We start from the raw sequence: 19,388 nt of genomic DNA on the forward strand, positions 1-19,388 counted from the left end.
TCGTTAATGAACCCATGTTTTATCTCTCAAAATATAAGCAGAAATTTTGCAAGGCCTTATATACCACAAGTATAGAGTGGTGCATTTAGCCTTCATGTCTGGAAGACACATTTTCTACAAAACCGCTGGAACTTCTCCAGTACCATACCCAGTTGTGCATATCACCGGCACGTTCCGCTCCACTGCGCAAAATGGCCACCAGAGCTAAACATAGGGCTATATCATACCTAGTTGTGCATATCGCCGGCATGATAGTTTTCTAGTAACGTAAAGTGATAAACGCCTGAATGAATAATATCCTTCATGCCGAAGCCCTCAAGAACAAATGACATAAAAATTTATCAGATTCCGGGCAACTTATGTATTGTATTAGTACGGAAGCCCATAAGTGCCATTTTGTCTTAGGACTTTTGTCTTATGACTAATGACTTATGTATTATGACTTTTGTCTTATGTATTATGACTTGACAAAAAAGCGGCAAAAAGACAAGTTTCATCAAGTACACTCATCATGGCAGACTTTGGAGGTAAATGTGATAGTGAAACAGCAGACGCTTTGGTAAGTGTTGAACTTTAAACAGTATGACAGTAGTGTATTTCTCCGTACTGGTATAATTATCTCCCTTACAAGGTTAGGGTTCGACTATTGATCATCTCAAATGAAAAAGTAGGTCACGGGGCACAACAATTATGTTAACTTTTAAAGTTAAACTGTTAAAGTTTAAGTATCAAGATATTTGCAAAACAAAATGTGTGAAACTTTATTCTGTATATTACATTATTATTTCAGGGAAATGCGAGTAGTAAACGTATTTAGGTACTAGTTCAGAACATAGCAGGCTAAGACCAAGAAAACATTGGAAAAGATAAACTTATGGAGATTCATAGATGGTAAACATATTTGACATTTAGCTTCTACCTGTGACTCTTTTTTACAAAGTAAAATACAAGACATCGGTTTATAATTTATCTGGCAATTACAAAGCCCGAATTACCGAATGATGATATTTTATCGAATTTTATCATCTTGCTAGTTGAACAATATATGTGAATTTATCACACACCTGTGCTGATTTTGCGACTCCGTCAATATGGTATTGCACGGCCGTGCATATATTTTGACGTGACGTCATTAGCGTTATACAAACATAGCGAAAAGACGCGCTAAATGTTAGCGTTATACTATAGGCGCGTCAATGAAAAATGACTCTTATTTCACTTTAAATGGTCTTTTTGGGGGTATGTGGTTAATAGAATATTGAATTCGTGTAAGTTCATTACTGCATTTATTGCACTTGTTGAATAAAATAATATTATAACTCGTGCAATAAATTCAGTATTGAACTTACACTCATTCAATATCCTCTATATATGAAATACTGATACAGAGGAAACAAGAACCATATTTTTTAAATTCAAAATATATATTTGTTAATTTCATATCACATAAAACATAATACGAAAGTCATTATACATAAGACATACTACAAAAGTCATTATACATAAGACATAATACAAAAGTCATTATACATAAGACATAATACAAAAGTCATTATACATAAGACATAATACAAAAGTCATTATACATAAGACATAATACAAAAGTCATTATACATAAGACATAATACAAAAGTCATTATACATAAGTTGTGATTTACAATACAAAATATGTCACAAAGAATGACTTAAAATACATAATAAGGTAAATGCTAATATATATATTAATTAATGTTGGCCTTGTAAATTTGTCCAAGTTGAAATATTTTGTAGGAATATCAGGGTAAAGTTTGCAAATAAACCCTCTTTTCAGCAAATAATAATATAACACTAATGTATAGCAAATTTGATGTGAGTGACACGTCTTTTTCCCTCATCATTAATTAACGGGTACGTCCTTGTTGAATTAAAAACACTGACAATTTAAACATCAAATTTCTAGATAAATATAGATAAATGCATTGGTGTATATTCATTAAATTATCCTTTATACCTTTTTTTGCAGAAACAGCTTGGTCCTGGGAGGCATTTCACATAAAAATTACAGTTTGGACGACTATGAAATTCCCAGGAAATTTTGACAAGTGACAGCACGGGCGGAGAGAAAGAGGTGCAAGAATAAACGAGATCAATAAAAAAGAAAAAAAAAGTGTTCAAATAATTATAAGTTATGCAACTAGATTTTTTTTTCAGATGCTATGGAAGTGAATCCGTCAAAACATAAAAGTGACATTTCAAAATAAATTTGTAATGCCAAATAAAGATATATCTTATCTTCAAACATACTTAAAATCTATATGTGTGTTTTAACAAAATAAGTTGAATTTTTGTTTTATCATTATCGCGAAAACAGCCTAGGTTTCGTAGTTTAGACCTACCGGCCATAATGTATACATTGTATAACATTTTTGTAATACCGCTGTGACGTCAATGTTGTTTAAGGTTTTTGGACAATGGCTGAATTTACCATTTCCATAACGGATAAATTGTTTTAATTGCAATTAAAAGATAAGATAATAACATCAATTTTGTTTCTTTTAATATTGAATTTATTGCATGTCTTGATTTTATAAAAGATATAATTAATTGCTCACACAGATGCATATTTTTATTTTTACATAATTCTTGAAAAAAAAACTCAATATGAAAATACACTCGTAATACCCTCTTTACAATTGAACAATAATAAAGTAATAGTACACATAAGCAACTTCGTCAATAACTTCCAGTAATTCCCTGTATAGTTCTATCGCCCCTTGTACATCTATTGGAATGCGAAGGTTGGTCTTTAGTAATTGCGTATGCTGTCCATTTCGCAACAAGCACCATGTTGATTTTTCCATAATTGTGTCCACCAAATTTTTCCGGTAGAAAGTAAATTAAATCAGGTTTACCATTTGGTATCTCAGGAGGACTCTTCTTTTTATGTATGTTAAGTAGGTCTCAATTCACCGCTATTCTGTTAATCTCGGCCTGAATCAAGTGTATGAAACATAATTTCAATCATTCACATTGCCACACGCGTGACTCTGAAAAAAAGAAAATTCACATTTGAATTCATTTACTTCTTGTGGTTCCTTTCCAGGTCTCTATTTATTGAAACGTTGTTTTTGTTGTTGTTTAATTTTCGGAAATAAAACTTCTATAAGATTCGACATACATGTATTATTTGTATCATTGTACCGGAAGAACGGTTGGAGTAAAGGTCGACAGAGTTGATATTTTGTGTAGCAATGTTAAACGTCTCCAGTGCTTCAAGATAATACATGGCGACGATGTTTGATCACACCGACAAAGTGTAGGTCATTTGGCGATGTTCCAGCTTTACTAGTGAAGGAAGACCTCAGGTGCACGAACGGGCACCTGAATAGAACCACTGACGTCCTGTAAACTAGCTGGATAGCTTCCTCACATGAAAGAATCCGAAGTCCCTGTCGGGGTTCGAACCCACAGCGGTGAGGGACAAGTAGATTAAAGTCAACGACCTTAACCACTCGGCCACGAACGCTTCAAATCTTAGAATCCAAATAGCACCGTGTATGCAAAAGTCATTTTGGTTTCAGTGTATTGTGACCGTCTACGTGCTATACATTACTTGAACCCTTTATTATTGCGTCTTTTCATTCTGTGGACTTTCCAAGTAATAATTCAATCAGGTCCAATAGTTTCCAACCTATTGTATCCCAGACAAAGCCACGTGCTATAAAACGCGGACATATTCATTGAAGATATCTGAAAAACAAAGTACATAAGCTAATAAACTATAGTTCATAATTCATAAGATGTCAGACAAAAACAATATTTGTATGTAATGTATTAAAATGCTGCTGTACGATGTACAGTATCTTTTCAAATTCTTTCAACTAATATGTAATAGACTAATTGTTTCGTTTTTTTATTGAAATTAAGCCATAGTTGCCAGAAGATGAAAGCTTGAACGTAGACGGAGTTTGGTTCGCATAGAACAATAACAGCTACTTTGTTGTATGATGGTAGAATCTATAGCAATTATGTTGCTAAGGAAAACAATTAGTGCTACGCATGTAAAGTTGTATCTTAATTAAATTGTAACGAAACCGAAGTATTTAATTATGACTAGATTAGAAATATATCAGCTAAAATTTTAGGATTTTTGTTTTGTTTTGTTGTAGTTTAAAGTGACATTATGCTCATTTTTTCATTGTCAAATTGACTTTAATTGACTATATATTTCAATTAACTGGTCGTTATAATTGTGATTGACATGATATTTGAAAATGTTTAGGGTAAAAAATAAGTCTTCCTAGATATATAAAATGACTGCTCCACTCGTTTTCATGAATTGAAAGTTACAGATACATTCCGATGGTTAATTACACACATTTCACAGAACCTAGTGAGTTATTATCGTCCATGTGAAGAAAATTATAAAATTGAAAGGAATTATGAGAAAATGTTAACTTATTTTGGCTTTCACCTGTTCACTCTATTTCTACCCATGTATGGGCATAATGTCACTTTAAGGCAATTTCACAGTATTTCAGTCATATAACTAGTGTACCTGGATTCTGTACCAGTACTAATATCTTTTCCACGAGCTATGCGGGCAGGATATAAGTAACAAGATGTCTGTTTAAAGACCAAGAGCACCAAATACAGGTCTTGAATATACTTAATGCTTTGAAAAAAAGTTAAAAGCGGCATAACTCTATAAAGCCATCAATGAATCAAAGTTCCATTGTTGTTATGCATACAATTATGTCATACAGTTTTGAAAAATAATGAAACAGATGCGAGGAGGAGTAACATTTACAAAGTAAAGTATTTCACAAAATTGGGAGTCTCGTTAAAACATTCTTTTTCCATTAATTTTACAGGAAAGCCTTTACAGAAGTTGTCATTTCATAAACAATATGAATATGTAAAACTGTTCACAATTCAACACTTACCAATGAAGTCTTCTCTTCTTATTTTTGTACCCATTCTGCACGCCGCATTGGTTGCACGAAACGAAACTAATTTAAATATAATTTGCCGCCTTCTGACATAAGTCATAAAGCATAAGACAAAAGTCATTATACATAAGTCATTAGTCATAAGACAAAACTCCTAAGACAAAATGGCACTTATGGGCTTCCGTATATTAGCCTCCATTCACTTTATCACCAGCATAACTTCTTCCTTTTTATGATAAGTTAATTGGTCATATACAGTCTACTCCACTTATAACGAGATCGGTTTTAACGAGGTACCGCTTATAACGCTGTTTCAATCGTAACTGAAAAGGAATAAGTTACCGGAAATGTCCTCGAAGTTACAATTTTACACATATTATACACAACATTGTCAGACCTGAAAAACTTTCTTGAATAACTTCGTGCTCCTATACCAGTTTGCACAAAATGTTGTATATTCTAGCTTAAAATAAATATCTCTATTTATTTTTCATTTCATTTAACTAATATAATTTTGTCAATGACTATTTATTTCCATGGCATCCTCATCTGCTGCCATGCGACATATATTATCTACATTACATCTACATAATATTATGTATCTTTCTTATACATATAGCATTTGAATGAACTTTATTTAAGCTTAAGTACAATATTATCATGTACGTCCGAAACATACAGTACAACTTAACAAAGTTTAGTTACACACGATACATGCAATATTAATAATTATGAACTAATCATCTAAATTTAGACACATATCATATGTGATAAAATATTTATATCACACCTGCCTCTCAATCTTTGTTTATTTTGTGAACAATTGTACAACATTATGATGCATTCCTTTAACGGGATACTGATTATATAACAGGTAAATACATTTTCGAATTTTACCACTACTAATATCTGAAAAAATGATCCCTTGGAGGCATCAAAATCAGCATATCGCATTCAAGCGGCCGTTTAGCAATGCAAATCAGTTCATTTCTATTTTGTTCTGCCTAAAAAAATTTAAAAAATGTGGGGATCGTTCTAACAAAACTGTCAGTTGTTTCATATTTAAGTGATGATAGCTATATTATAGTTAACGTAAAGGTGTCTATCCTCAAAAGAAAGAATACTAATATCAAGAAATAACATATATATGTTTTAAATTTAAACAAACAAAAACAAGTTCTAAGTTAATGGATCTAAGCGCTGTAAAATAATTAATACTGACACCAAACGTACCGACTAATGATTGAAACATCGTCATTGGTCGTTACCCACATATTTCCATTTATTGTCTTTAATAATAATGTACTTTTATTTACAAATCGGTCACATATTTTATCTATTTATTTATATGTACACTTTTTCTGCTTTAAACGTTATGTTTCTTGCAATTCTCATGCCATTCGTGAACTATACCGGTATGTTTACTTTATACATGAGACCATGTTGTAATAACACATATCCTTTAACATGGAGATATACATCTTCAAAACCCGTTTCTCCTGATGTTTATGAGTGTTTATGGTATGTAATTAAAACTTCCAGACGTTTGCCAGTAACTTCATGTATACATAATGATATACATAATGAAAATTTGCTAATGATAAACACAATGCACACTGAGATAATCTGCTGATAACTTTTAAATAACCCTAAAATGGGCTACTTTATTATCATGTTTAGTCCATTATCTGGATTTTGTTCGTGATAAAAGTGCTTGAAAATCTACTACATGCCAAACGACATAACTTTGAGTTATAAAATTTTTGAAACTTTAATCTATATTTTCTACATTATGACCGATTTCTTGAATACAAGCAGCAAGTTGTAATATAAGTGTCTGAATCCTAGATCTTCTAAGCATATAAATCTTAAGCATCCGATCATAGAAGTTATAAATATTATTGACAGGTGATATAGTCATTTTCATCATTATGGTTGTATTACTTGATTTGCTTGGCGAGAATTATATAGCAAACAATCGTTTATTTATGACCAAATAAGTAGTCAAATGCCGTTATATCACGTACTAACATGCACACAAAATATTATTTGTGCAACAATTAAATCATGAAAATAATAATCCAGAATGATTTTATAGGAAACTAATTTATGTAAATCAATTAGCAGAAGATAATTATATCACAAAAAAAATATTCAGTCAAGTTTTCAAGATTTTAAGAGTTTGTTGAGTACAGACATATAGTTAACATAAATCTGTTCATATTTTCTTTCAGTTACTGAAATTGACGCCACCTATGTAGAAATCGCTATTTTACTCTTCGGACGTACTTCCGACGAATATGGGAAATACATGCAAGCATTTTGGCAATGGATGTAACATTTCCGGTAACATATTCCTTTTCAGTTTCGATTGAAACTGCGTTTTAAGCGATACTTCGTTAAAACCGATTTCTTTATAAATGGAGTAAACTGTATATGATCAATTAACTTATCATAAAAAGGAAGAAGTTATGCTGGTGATAAAGTGAATGGAGGCTAATACAATACATAAGTTGCCCGGAATCTGATTTTTTTATGTCATTTGTTCTTGAGGGCTTCGGCATGAAGGATATTATTCATTTAGGGCGTTTATCACTTTACGTTACTAGAATACTATCATACATTTGTTTATTTTATTTTTAAGATCGATAAAGGTCTATAAAGATAAAGATGTACAATAATATCACGCATTAACACTTAGTTTCTGCACGAAGCACACTTTTTTGTTATCTCACTAATAACTGTACTAAATAGCAATCAATAGGACATGAGTAAAAAAAAACAGAATGAATTTGTAATTCTTTTGTTGAACATTTCTGCACCTTGAACAGACGCCATATGTTTTTACTCTCAGAATAAAGTTTGTTTGATTTTATTTTTGCTCCCACTTTACGTGTTTGTCTTTCCTTTTTTGATTAAAATTCTTAGAATAAATCTGCTGAAGTCGACTGCAGCTGTTGTCTCATTTCCGATTACCGGCGTGTGCCTGACCCACTCGTATATATTTGGCGAATACATGTGTGTCCAGAACTTGTGACAATGTTTCGAAGAAAGTATTATTATGAAATAATATTACCCGTTAATTTCCCATAGGCCACTGGGAGTTAAAATGAAAATTAACTTCTCAAGTACACTTACAACGTGCAAAGTAAGGTTACTGTAACTTTTGGTTCAATTTTGTTAAAGTTAGATTTAGTTGAAATTTTCAAACGATTACGGTAATTGTTCTGTGTAATAGACAAATAACACATGTGTGTGTGAGAAACAGTAAAAAATATCATCTCTCGAAATAATACAGTTACCCTCGGCTTACGCCTCGGGAAACAGTCTTTTCCTCGGGATGATTTTATTACTGTTACCCACAAACCGATGTGTTATTTGTATACTATTATATTGCTCAATCTATGATTTGTAAGATGATTGTCGATCTGACAGGTGTGCATGATAGCCCAACTTCCTCTTTGTAGCATCTTTTCGGATTTACTGAAATTAAACTAGATACCGATTTTCCAATCATAAAATCTGTACTGACTGCTGATCAAACAGGTCCTTCCGATGCCCTCGTTTTGTACTCACATTTTTATTATTCTGATTTTGAATGTTGGTCAAATGACATTTAAAAGAACATGACAATAAACTTTCGTATTTTTCAGACACAAATGATGAAACTGCATTAACTGAAAACAGCTATTCACATCATGAACAAAAAGAGGATACATTGCAATCGGAGCTGTCTGCAGACGATGAAACGTAAGAATGAACTAATTTTTGTCTACGCGCCGCTCTTATGGCTGTACAAGCTTTAGAGACATTTCCGTTCCGTGATTTGCAGAATCTATTGAAACATACCACATGAATTAGGAAACCGATTTTTATGCTCCACGAAGGGAGAGCATATAGTCGGAGCTTTATTCGTTCGTCCGTCGGTCCGTTCACCCGTCTGTCCGTAGGTCTATCCCTCCGCATTTTCTTGCCCAAACCATAACTACAAGAGGTATCAACAAGAAATATTGTAGGTAGATAGATGTCATCGAGTAGAAGTATAGTGCATAAAAACAGTAACTCTGGATTTTTACACTTTCAACTTTGTCCGGGACATAACTCTTAAACTACAACAGGTATCAACAAGAAACATAGAAGGAATATAGGTCGCATTGATTAATAGTGCAATGTACAAGAATAGTGACTCTGCCTTTCCTAATTTTGGAGTAATTACCCTGTTTTACACTTTGAACATTGTCGGGGACAGAACTCTAAAACCACAAGAGGTATCAACAAGAAACTTTGTGGGTAGATAGATCTCATTAAGTAGAAATGTAATGCATGAGAACCGTAACTTTGTTTGCCTAATTTTGGAGCAACTGCCCTTTTTCATTTATACACTTTGAACTTTGTCTGGGACATAACTCTGAAACCAAAAAAAATCATATCAACAAGAAACTTTTTATACTTATTTGTGTCCAAAACCTATTCGGGGAGCATCTCCCGGTTCGGCTCTTTGTTGCTTTTGATGGGTCAGTAATAGTTTTTAACCAGTAAAATCCGATAAATGTCATTTTTGTTTTATAATCCTGGTTACAAAGTGCAATTGAAAACTGCATGTACTTCATGTAAGAGTTTTTCACCAATCATAATTAGTTCCTTTTCAATAAATGCAAAACTCTTCCGTAAAAATGTTACGAACAAAATATTTTACAAGAAAAGAAAATAAAGAAAAGAAATCAACAACAACAAAAAGAACTGGTAAAATAATAAAACGTGTAGGTCTTTCTGGATATAATCTAATATATGATAATGTACTGATTGCATGCTTCTTTTTATGCGGAAAAATAATTGGGTAACCCATGTTTACTAAAACAAAAAACATCTTTCAGTTTTGTTTGCTGTCTGACAGTTTTCTCAATAAACCATTTCTTTGAAAAAATTAATATTTTGAGTATTGACTAATTCAGTATTGTTTGACGTTATCAAATGATAACAAATATCTTTTGTTTGTTATCTTTGTTTAATAGCATAATATGATATAAATTATATGCTATAACAAAAATAATAATCCAGATAACTAACTCTGTATATTATAAACTATGATTAGCATTTATCTTTGACATCATTTGAACACAAATAATTCCCCGACCCAATTTTTTGACTGACAAAGATAACAAATACGTGAAGATCATAAATATTATACAAACAAATCTCGAAATTTGATTGGCTTAAACACTTCTAAACGTTATGTATATAGACCACGAAGAACCAAAGCGCGCACAAATGACATATTTTCTACATTCGTAGACGGTTTCATGCGTGCATTGCGTTTTATTCTTTTTAGTATAATTGTTTTCGATTCAAATATCATCCTGTCCTTAAGGTTTTAATACTTTTTCCTGAGTTCCGTCTTAAATCTCAGGATTTTCATCGGTATAAGTACATTCTGTGGCCATTTCTGATCAATCGAATACATTACATCTTAGTTTGAGCTTAGAAAATTTCTCTATAACTTCGGACATTTTGTTGGAGAACATATCGAGTAAACTGGGCTGCGTCGTATCCTACAAATTGTAAACAAACACCGCCATCTTGGAACAAAAAAGGTAATTTTGTTTATATCTCTTTTTGTTGGAAATGACTGAAAACCAGATATATGTATTAACAAGTTCCACTATTTTCCTCTTTGTTCGGTATATATATAGTGCTTGAACAACTATTTTGTAAAACAAAAGTTATAGCGAACTTTCAATTCGAAGCCAACCAGATTTTTATGAAGTTTTGTAGATACGACGCAGTTCATATTGCTTTGTCCATCGTTTTTTCTTCAAATTAATTATATACTCGTTCCATACTTTACCATAACTTACTAAATATAATTTTGCATCATTTACTAAAATTTTATTAAGAAAAGATGTTTATTTTCCAAGAAAATAATAATTTTTAAGATGATATGACGCAGATGAAAATTAAATATGATATGACGAAGTTGTATTTTTTGGCAATCTTTTCAACACGAATAATTTTCTATTTTATAATGACAAGAACTATTAGGGCCAATGAGATTCCCAGATTTCAGTTTTTAATTTTAAACTGGCCAGTGATTTCTTTATTTTTAGTTCTTCCCTGTAAATTTTACTGGAAGACAAACTGATTTTAGACGGCCTTCGGCCAGAACAGCAGGCAACATAATTATATCATAAAGGGGGCTTTTTCTTCAGAAATTCTGAAACCACTAAACAAGAAAACAGTTTTATTGGTGGACACACACACACACACACACACACACACACACACACACACACACACACACCACCAACACACACACACACACGCTCGCACGCACGCAAATTATTAACCAGTTCGTCAAGATGGCGCCGGAGTGCTAAACTTTCAGAAATGTCTGAAATACTAAAATTATGTTTATGCTCATTTGTTGTTGATAATTTGCTGATCGAAAGTTATTTTTCGATAAATCTGTATATTCTTAGTTTATGTTCAAACCAATACGAGCGTGTCAGCACTATAAACGTCCGATTTCTAGTAGCTTCCCTTTCTCTTTTAAGGGTTTCGGTCTTGTCACATTATTAATTATTAGTTATATTAATTATTAGTACGGACGAAATTAAAATTTAAATTTCGTGTCGTTATGTTTTCCCTTTAAATTCAATTTTCACACCTGACCTAAATAGTTTTTCACCAAGATAGCATTTCATTGTTTTGGTCCTTCTCAAGGCATGTGGTTTACTGCTGTGGTGTTACAGACATTTTACGCTTACAGTCCTCGCTTGTACGTCTTATTTTTTTATCCGCATTTTAAATATATGGACAGAATTTCACTCCGAGAAGAATCAATACCGATTCTATAGAAAATGTGGATTTTATTGTCGTATCGTCTTATTGTTGCTCCTGATGTCCAGTCAGTTAATATTTAATCTTACGCTGGCACATCCGGGTTTCATTCTACTTTGTAGCCAATAAGTAACCTGTATGACTTACAGTATTCAGTTACTCGTTTCGGTTTTATACAATTTCCACAGTGGATGAACGAAATCACTGTACTATGTCTCGCAAGTCTATGAAATTCAATGTGTACCGTGTTTTGCAACTACAAGCCTCCCAGTGAACCTTTCTCATCAGTCTATATATTTCAGCTTGTACCTTTTTTGCAAATCGGGAAGTAGATTCATTTATCCACTGTGAACTCGTTAAATTTTGAAGTTATGTGAACTTATATATACCATTCAAGATTTAAATATGGATATGATCTTACTTTTTTAAACCACCATGCAACTGTTCCTATGTTCAGAATCTAGAACAATTTCGTGTAAATTATCTATAAAGATAATTGAAATATTTATAGACATAAAGTAGTTCAAAACTTACATTATTCTTCTAGAGATTTCAATTTTGCATCGAAGAGAGACGAAAACGAACTTGTCATGTCAACATCAGCAGATGGTAAGAATCACGTTCAATACATATATTTTGTCATATTTTGCTATTTTAACATCAATGCTATAATTTTACTTGCCCAAAATGTAAATCTTTGATAAGTGTTATAATTGCTGTAAAGCATACATCTATTTATAAAAAAAATATAATTGTTAATGCAGATTTAATGACAAGAGTCCATCATTCAGCTGGCTATTCAATCCTGAATTTTCATTTGGGGTGTATCGCTTCCGGGTATGTGAAACCAGTAATTTACGTGAAAATCTAAAAAAGTCATATATTGTATAGTGAACAAAGAAAGTAATTTACACATTGCAAATTACACTTATAGTCCATGTAAATTACCAAAAAGAGGTAAAATATGCAGAAATAGCCCTTACTGCGTTAATCAAGCAGTAGAATAATGGTAATAAATACTGCACAAAAATGTATCCACATTATTCCGTTTGTTTATAGAGAATTTATTTTAGTTACATTGTTTTGGAAGCTCCATGGTTATGGAAGCACCTAGAACCAAATAGTACTTATCAATTGTTGTAAACTTTCATGCTCATTTGTCCGTGACGGGATTTGAAAATTCACACCGCTGTCCTTACAATATTCGACCCAATCGGAACGTCCTCGGCTATTATTATTAATAATCTCGTAAACAATACGGATTGAAAGTAGTTCTACGTGGTTTCAGATGTAAACAGAAACAGAGATAATGTAAAACGAATGTATATAAGAAAAGTTATGTCTGTTTCGGTACTCTTATGCTTAAAAATATGTCTGACAACAATTGTAATTTAATCATGCCCACTGTCAACAGGTTGGCTTTTTTGTACTTATATAAATAATGTATTGTTTGCTTTTGTACCTATGAATTCACTTATTTTAGGTGGACTTATACTACATATATCGGAAATAATCCCAGCATTAAATTACTATTTGTTTATATTTTTAGTTTCTTAGCGTAGGTTAATTAGACCGAAATACCGCATCCGTTCTGTGTATTCATACTATTGTGTCAAAAGACTGACGGAAAGGGCCGAAAAGTTGCGATTGATAATAAACCGACGGATAAACCACTCGGCAGCTGTCACTTCCGATAATCTGGAAATATTTCTGAATAATTTAGCGTTACTTTTTATCATAACAATTAGCCTAATAATGAACGACCCATTTAAATGAACTCTAGCATTTATCAAAACAGGTGACTCCATTGATCACATTATGTTTTGGCAGATTTTGAATGGACGTATTTTTTTATTAGTACAAGTAGGGAAAGAAGGAATAATGGGAAGATTGAAACAAAAATATTCAAAACTAGGTGTATCAACTTTATAGTTGAATTTACGGAAAATGAATACTCTGACCTGATCGATTATTTGTCGTATCATTTATTAAAAAAAGATTAACATTCATGTACAGGGAAATGCTACGATACACTATACACTATATCTGGAAAAGATAATATTGGAAAAACACAGAAAATATAATAACTTTACCTTAACATTACCCATTAATTAAAGGGAAGTCGTTAAAGTTTGACTTAAGATTCTATAATCTTTTCATCACAAAATCTACTACATATTTTACCATCATTGACGTGCTACCATTTTAACAACACCAAACTTTTGATAAACGTCTACTAAATTATTCCATCCAGGGTTTTTAAAATATCAAATTTGAAAGACCCATTTCAAATATGGCCGCTGGCTGGACGTCAATATACACATTGTGAGCGGAAATTACATTTTTCTTTCTGCAAATATACTTTTGCTTGACTTTTTTCCAAGTCAAAATTTAGAAATATTTGCCCTATGTTTTCTGTTTTACATGTCTATTGTTACACAGAAATGAAATAATGTCTGGAAATTTATCAGAGCTTTATCTGATTGCAATCGATCAAAATCAAGTGGTTTAAAAGCGACACATCTGCAAGACTTTTGTTTCGGTATCAAGGTCACATGGTACATTCAACTTGGAATAACGATGGATATTGAATATGATATATGGTCTACTAAGATATATAGAACCATTGATGATTATTGACACGGGAATAAGAATTACAGGAAATATATATATATTTCATTCATAATATTCACAAGTTTGCTGTAAGATATAGAAACTACACATGTATATGTTTGTATGAATACCGTTTCAGAGTCAGGCTTCAACAGATACTCATTGACTTGCAGTAGCGGGTATTCAAGTTAGTTATTTGTATTTTTTTTTAAAACATAGCATATCGATACCATATAATAGTAGAATATGCAGACTTATATTCAGATATGATAATCTAATCTATCAATACACTAGGTTAACTATACAATAGCATTCCAATTGATAATAGATAGTATTGAAGGATTAACACCGAGAGTCAGACAAACTTTGAAAGGACTTTTCAGCTGAGAGACAAACTTTCTGTCTATTTCTATACTGCATATTTGGCGACGGGAAATTATGTGATTGAGTGTTTAAAGCTTGAAAAGACGTTTTGGTAAACTACAAAATGTACTCGTTTGACTATTTGAATACTTCATATGATACTGGTGTTCAGTACATTTCTTACTTTAACAGCAAATGTCTGTAAAAAGTCAGTAAAATGATTGTATATTTTTGCTGAGCGGACACTTACAATAGTATAATAGTTATGTACAGCCTTCTTTTGCCTATAGGTTTATATCATTGGAGTGTCATGTTTCATAAGCTACTGGTTACCATATGACTGGCAGTATAACAACCGCGTAAATGCCCTTGTCGGTCGCTTAAACTTCGAATATGTCACTAAAATACAGCTGTGGGTAATATTACAATGAATTCCTTTAAAAGCAAATTTTGGTAATCATTCAAATGTTCTATTATATCTTTTTTTCGAAACCGCTGTGAGTTCGAATCCCGACAGGGACTTTGGATTCTTTCATGTGAGGAAGCTACCCAGCTAGCTTACGGGACAACGTTGGTTCTACTCAGGTGCCCGTTCGTGCCTAAAAAGGTGCACTGAAGGGAACCTGAGGCCTTCCTCCACAAGTATAGCTAAAACGTCGCCATATGACCTATACTGTGTCGGTGTGACGTAAATCCCAATCAATCAAACAAACAAACATGATATCTTTATTTTCAATTTTTACCTTTACTCATCACAATCTACCTTCAATTTCTTTTTAAACTTTGTATTTTCAAATCATTCCTGAAACAGAATAGTATCCACTGTTGGATAAGTTGAATTATCACTACTTTTAATCATATAATCTCTGTCCCTTACCTATTCAGCTTTAAAAATTTCTTTAATAATTATGTACTTTTAGAAGCAAACGTGTATCAAAAATTCTAATCTCAACCACTCTTTTGTTTAGTTTTCTGTATAATCTATTTTTTTCTTCATGCAGCTTTTTCTTCCGGAAATACTAGCTATAAAGAGAGGGTAAATATATCCAGCTTCTATCTGTCTCCCATGGAGGAAATCAATATGCCACCTGTAAAGCGTGGCCTGGCAAAAGAAAACGAAAGCCACATAAAAAGAAACTTCCGATATTTGAAGGATGAACTAGATGTAGATTGTGGCCTGATTGATTATTTTATCCAAGAGGACATCTTTACTGAGGATCAGGTCGATGCTATAAGTTCAGCTGGTTCAAGACGTCGCAAAGTTGACTGTTTCCTTCGGATGCTTCTACGTTCAAAGGATTCTGCGTATGATCATTTTTTCCATGTTCTTAGCGAATTTGGATATGACCACGTTCGAACGTTTCTTGAATCTAATTGTTCAAACCAAACAATAGGTGTGTTTATATTACTTATCTCAGAAAGATATCTTTGTTTATGATAAACATTTGCCGTAAATAAATAAAAACGATGACCGATTAAATGCATTCTGTTTAAGTCATAATGTTTTTGATTATATATCTTACTAAATAATATTTAGTAGCGCTTTCAATCCAATAAGATTATACAAATTGTATGTTCATCTTTTTATGAATTAAACACAGTTCTTACAATAAGAATTTAGTCACAAACAGCTAGACAGGTATTTAGATAGTACAATTAATAGTTTCATTTTGTTATATGTTTATTTTTTAAGACTTGGAAAATGGCACTGCTCTATGTAACAATGCTCCATGGATTATCATAGAAACGCATAAAGTCGTTATTTTGGAACAGCTAGAACCGGACAGTATTGTAGATTACTTCTTGCAATATGAAGAATTTACTGTAGACGAGTATGAATCTGTTATATCTTTCCCTACACGCCGGGCTAAAGCTGAAAAACTTTTGGAAATACTGTTGTATGCAAATCACATGCCTCGAGGATATTATGTATTCATCAGAGCATTGGAGGATACTACAGAGAATTATTTACTTGAACAGCTTACAAAAAATACCTCAGGTCAATACAGTTATTATATTTTGTGTCCTTGTTTTTATCTTAGTTGACTTTTTTGTAATACATTTAATGGGACTTGCCCTTTCTGAAACACTTAAGGACGTTTGGAGATAAATTCCTCTTTCAATTCAAGTCTTGTACGACCAACTCGAGTTATGTAATAAATTTTAAACATATTAGCGAAAGTATCGAATTCATAGCACTTTCACATTTGTATTTTCTTATATATCATCTCGGTATAGATGCATGATGTAACATAGCTTTTCTTTCGATCTTAGAGAATTTTACGATAAACGGTTTTAGCGGAATAATCGTTTATTTGAACATCTGAAATACTTATCTGTTCTATAGGTATACAAGCAGAATCAGAGCCAGATGATACCGTAGAAAGGCCCAGGAATGATAAAATTTATAAGATTTATTCACAGAGGAAACAAAATCTATCGGAAGGAAAGTATTGGTGTTTTGTGTTGTGGAAAACCCTTTTTTAAAAGTCCAATCTGAATAATTTAGTTTAATTGATATGGAGGGGTTTGGTTCATCTCCCACATACCCTACATCTATGACATGTTTATCATATGTTATAAGTATTAGGATATAACATTCAGATTGTTCATAAAATAAATATACACATATGAGTAAGACTTGTCTGGAACCACTGAAAATATGAGCATTTGGTAAAGTTGAATAGTCACATGCTAATTAATTAATATTAAAATTGCCTGTTAAACATATGCTCTATTTTTCTTTCTTTGTTGATATATTTTCAGTACATGTCGCCTTTACCTTTTTTGATATCTGTTCTTATATTTTGATGTAACAGGTTCTAATACAGAAGGGATCGTTGGGCAGTTCAGTATAATTGGAAATAATATGCTTTTGCAATTACAATTTTTTGTGTAAAATTTCATTCCTTTTTACATACATGCAAGGGTTAAACGTAAAACACACAGAAAGACACTTTAAACGTAATACCTCATGTAAATTTCATTGTCATCTGTTAACAAAAATAGTGAAAATATCTTAAAGAAATAAAACATGATGAAATTATAAAAATTATAGAAAAATGTATACCGACATCATAAATAATTTTAGGCTTTATGATTATAGAGATGACGTTGTTAGTATCTTTGACGTACAAAGCTTTATAAAATTTTCATGCCTATTTAATTTCCGATCATACCCGCGTCTGCACCGCTCGCTATTTATCTAAACCATAATTGCTATATAACATGAGCTTCGAGATACATTTAAATTTATTAAATTTAATTCAAAACCTATTTCAACCAAAGTATGCCATTTCTAAACAATCCCAAATATATTTGTTCGGGGCATTTCTTCTTAGCTTCCAATTACCTTCGTTATTTAAAGATGTATGGCCGAACTAACACATTTGGGGTTGTCTCTCTATTCAAAATTCCACCATTTCATTACTAAATGTTTTGGGCTTTTTTAAAGGGATTCCGTTCTCTCTATTTCTTACCGTTAGTTAAGTCAGGCTTACTTCATTTTTTTTGTTTTAAGAATTTAAAGCACAAGTATACATCTAAGGTTTAATTAATTAAAGAGTGTTAATGTTATCAATTTCCTCTATCATCTCCTTAGATAAAAAAAACTTCGTAAAGTGGCACAATTGATCTAAATATAATATTTGTTCTTAGATAATATTTATCTTTTGGTATAATTTTATACGTTTTTATGTTTCATAGATGATTGCGAAACTACTCTTAAAGTTACAGTCGTTGTCACGAAAAAAGACCGGAATGGGACAAGGACGCAAAGCAAACCACTTGAAGAGAGAATTTTTAAATCTATAACAAAGGAGGAAACTATAGTGGAAATAAATGATGTTCTTATACCCGAAACACAGTCTTTGATTATAAACATCGAGAAAGGGAGTATTGTTTTTCGAATCAAATGCTATGGTTCCAGGCAACATAGCACTGAGGAAAAAGACGCTGTGGTCATCGAAAAGGTCTTGAAAGTCATTTTCTCAAACCCACAAGTACAGAAGCATCTTGGGGACAATGAAGTTTTTTTCACAGATATTGAATACATTCAAACAAATGATAATAAGCAGATCGATGGTATATCCATTACTATTCTCTTTGTTTACTGAAATTAATATGTATCTTAAGTTTAAGCATGAGCATGAACTACTTTCGTTATACGCCACTGCATAAATATTACACATTAAATACGATTTTCCTTTTTTTCAGGAACCAATTTCAAGAGTAAAGACATCATTTCAGAGAATAGGTCCTTTCTGGTTGAAGAGCTCGACTCAATCATGTTTCAAAACCTTGATATTTTCACTGAGCAAGAAAAGGATGCAATTTCACAGCTAAGAAAAATATCTCGCGCTAAAGCAACGATGCAAATGTTGACATGTCTGTTAGCTAAACCCGAATGTGATGTTGACAAATTTACAGCGGAAATTAAGCTGAAAAAGAAATTTGTTTGGAATCATATCTTCCTTGAAGGTATGGATTTTATTGACGTTTTAAATATTTTTGAATTAATTCCTTTCTGCCAATTTGAAGGCACACTTCTGCAGCTATTGGATGCAACTTAATTCCAGAATCACTCATTTTTTGATATCTGTACAAGTTTTGCATATTTTAAGGGTATGTTCTGAATTGACCTAA

At 32.1% G+C, this 19,388-nt stretch overlaps 1 protein-coding gene across 2 annotated transcripts; it reads left to right on the forward strand.

The window, feature by feature from the left end:
- The first annotated feature begins 5,704 nt into the window (after positions 1-5,704).
- LOC132737403 (uncharacterized) lies at positions 5,705-19,173 on the forward strand. 2 transcript variants are annotated; one of them, XM_060724685.1, is made up of 9 exons: positions 5,705-5,805; positions 7,166-7,277; positions 8,585-8,681; positions 12,316-12,377; positions 14,521-14,568; positions 15,746-16,138; positions 16,438-16,752; positions 17,092-18,827; positions 18,960-19,173. In XM_060724685.1, the coding sequence occupies exons 2-8, from the start codon at positions 7,232-7,234 to the stop codon at positions 17,229-17,231; spliced, it is 1,101 nt and encodes a 366-aa protein (XP_060580668.1). In that variant the 5' UTR covers positions 5,705-5,805; positions 7,166-7,231; the 3' UTR covers positions 17,232-18,827; positions 18,960-19,173. The 2 variants fall into 2 exon arrangements, with proteins under 2 accessions (XP_060580668.1, XP_060580669.1); XM_060724686.1 differs by having other exon boundaries at positions 16,438-16,743.
- The last annotated feature ends 215 nt before the right edge of the window (positions 19,174-19,388 follow it).

The sequence above is a fragment of the Ruditapes philippinarum genome, unplaced genomic scaffold (genome assembly GCF_026571515.1).
Source record: "Ruditapes philippinarum isolate M1 unplaced genomic scaffold, ASM2657151v2 ctg6254_1_1_1_1, whole genome shotgun sequence".
Classification (NCBI taxonomy): Eukaryota; Metazoa; Mollusca; class Bivalvia; order Venerida; family Veneridae; genus Ruditapes; species Ruditapes philippinarum.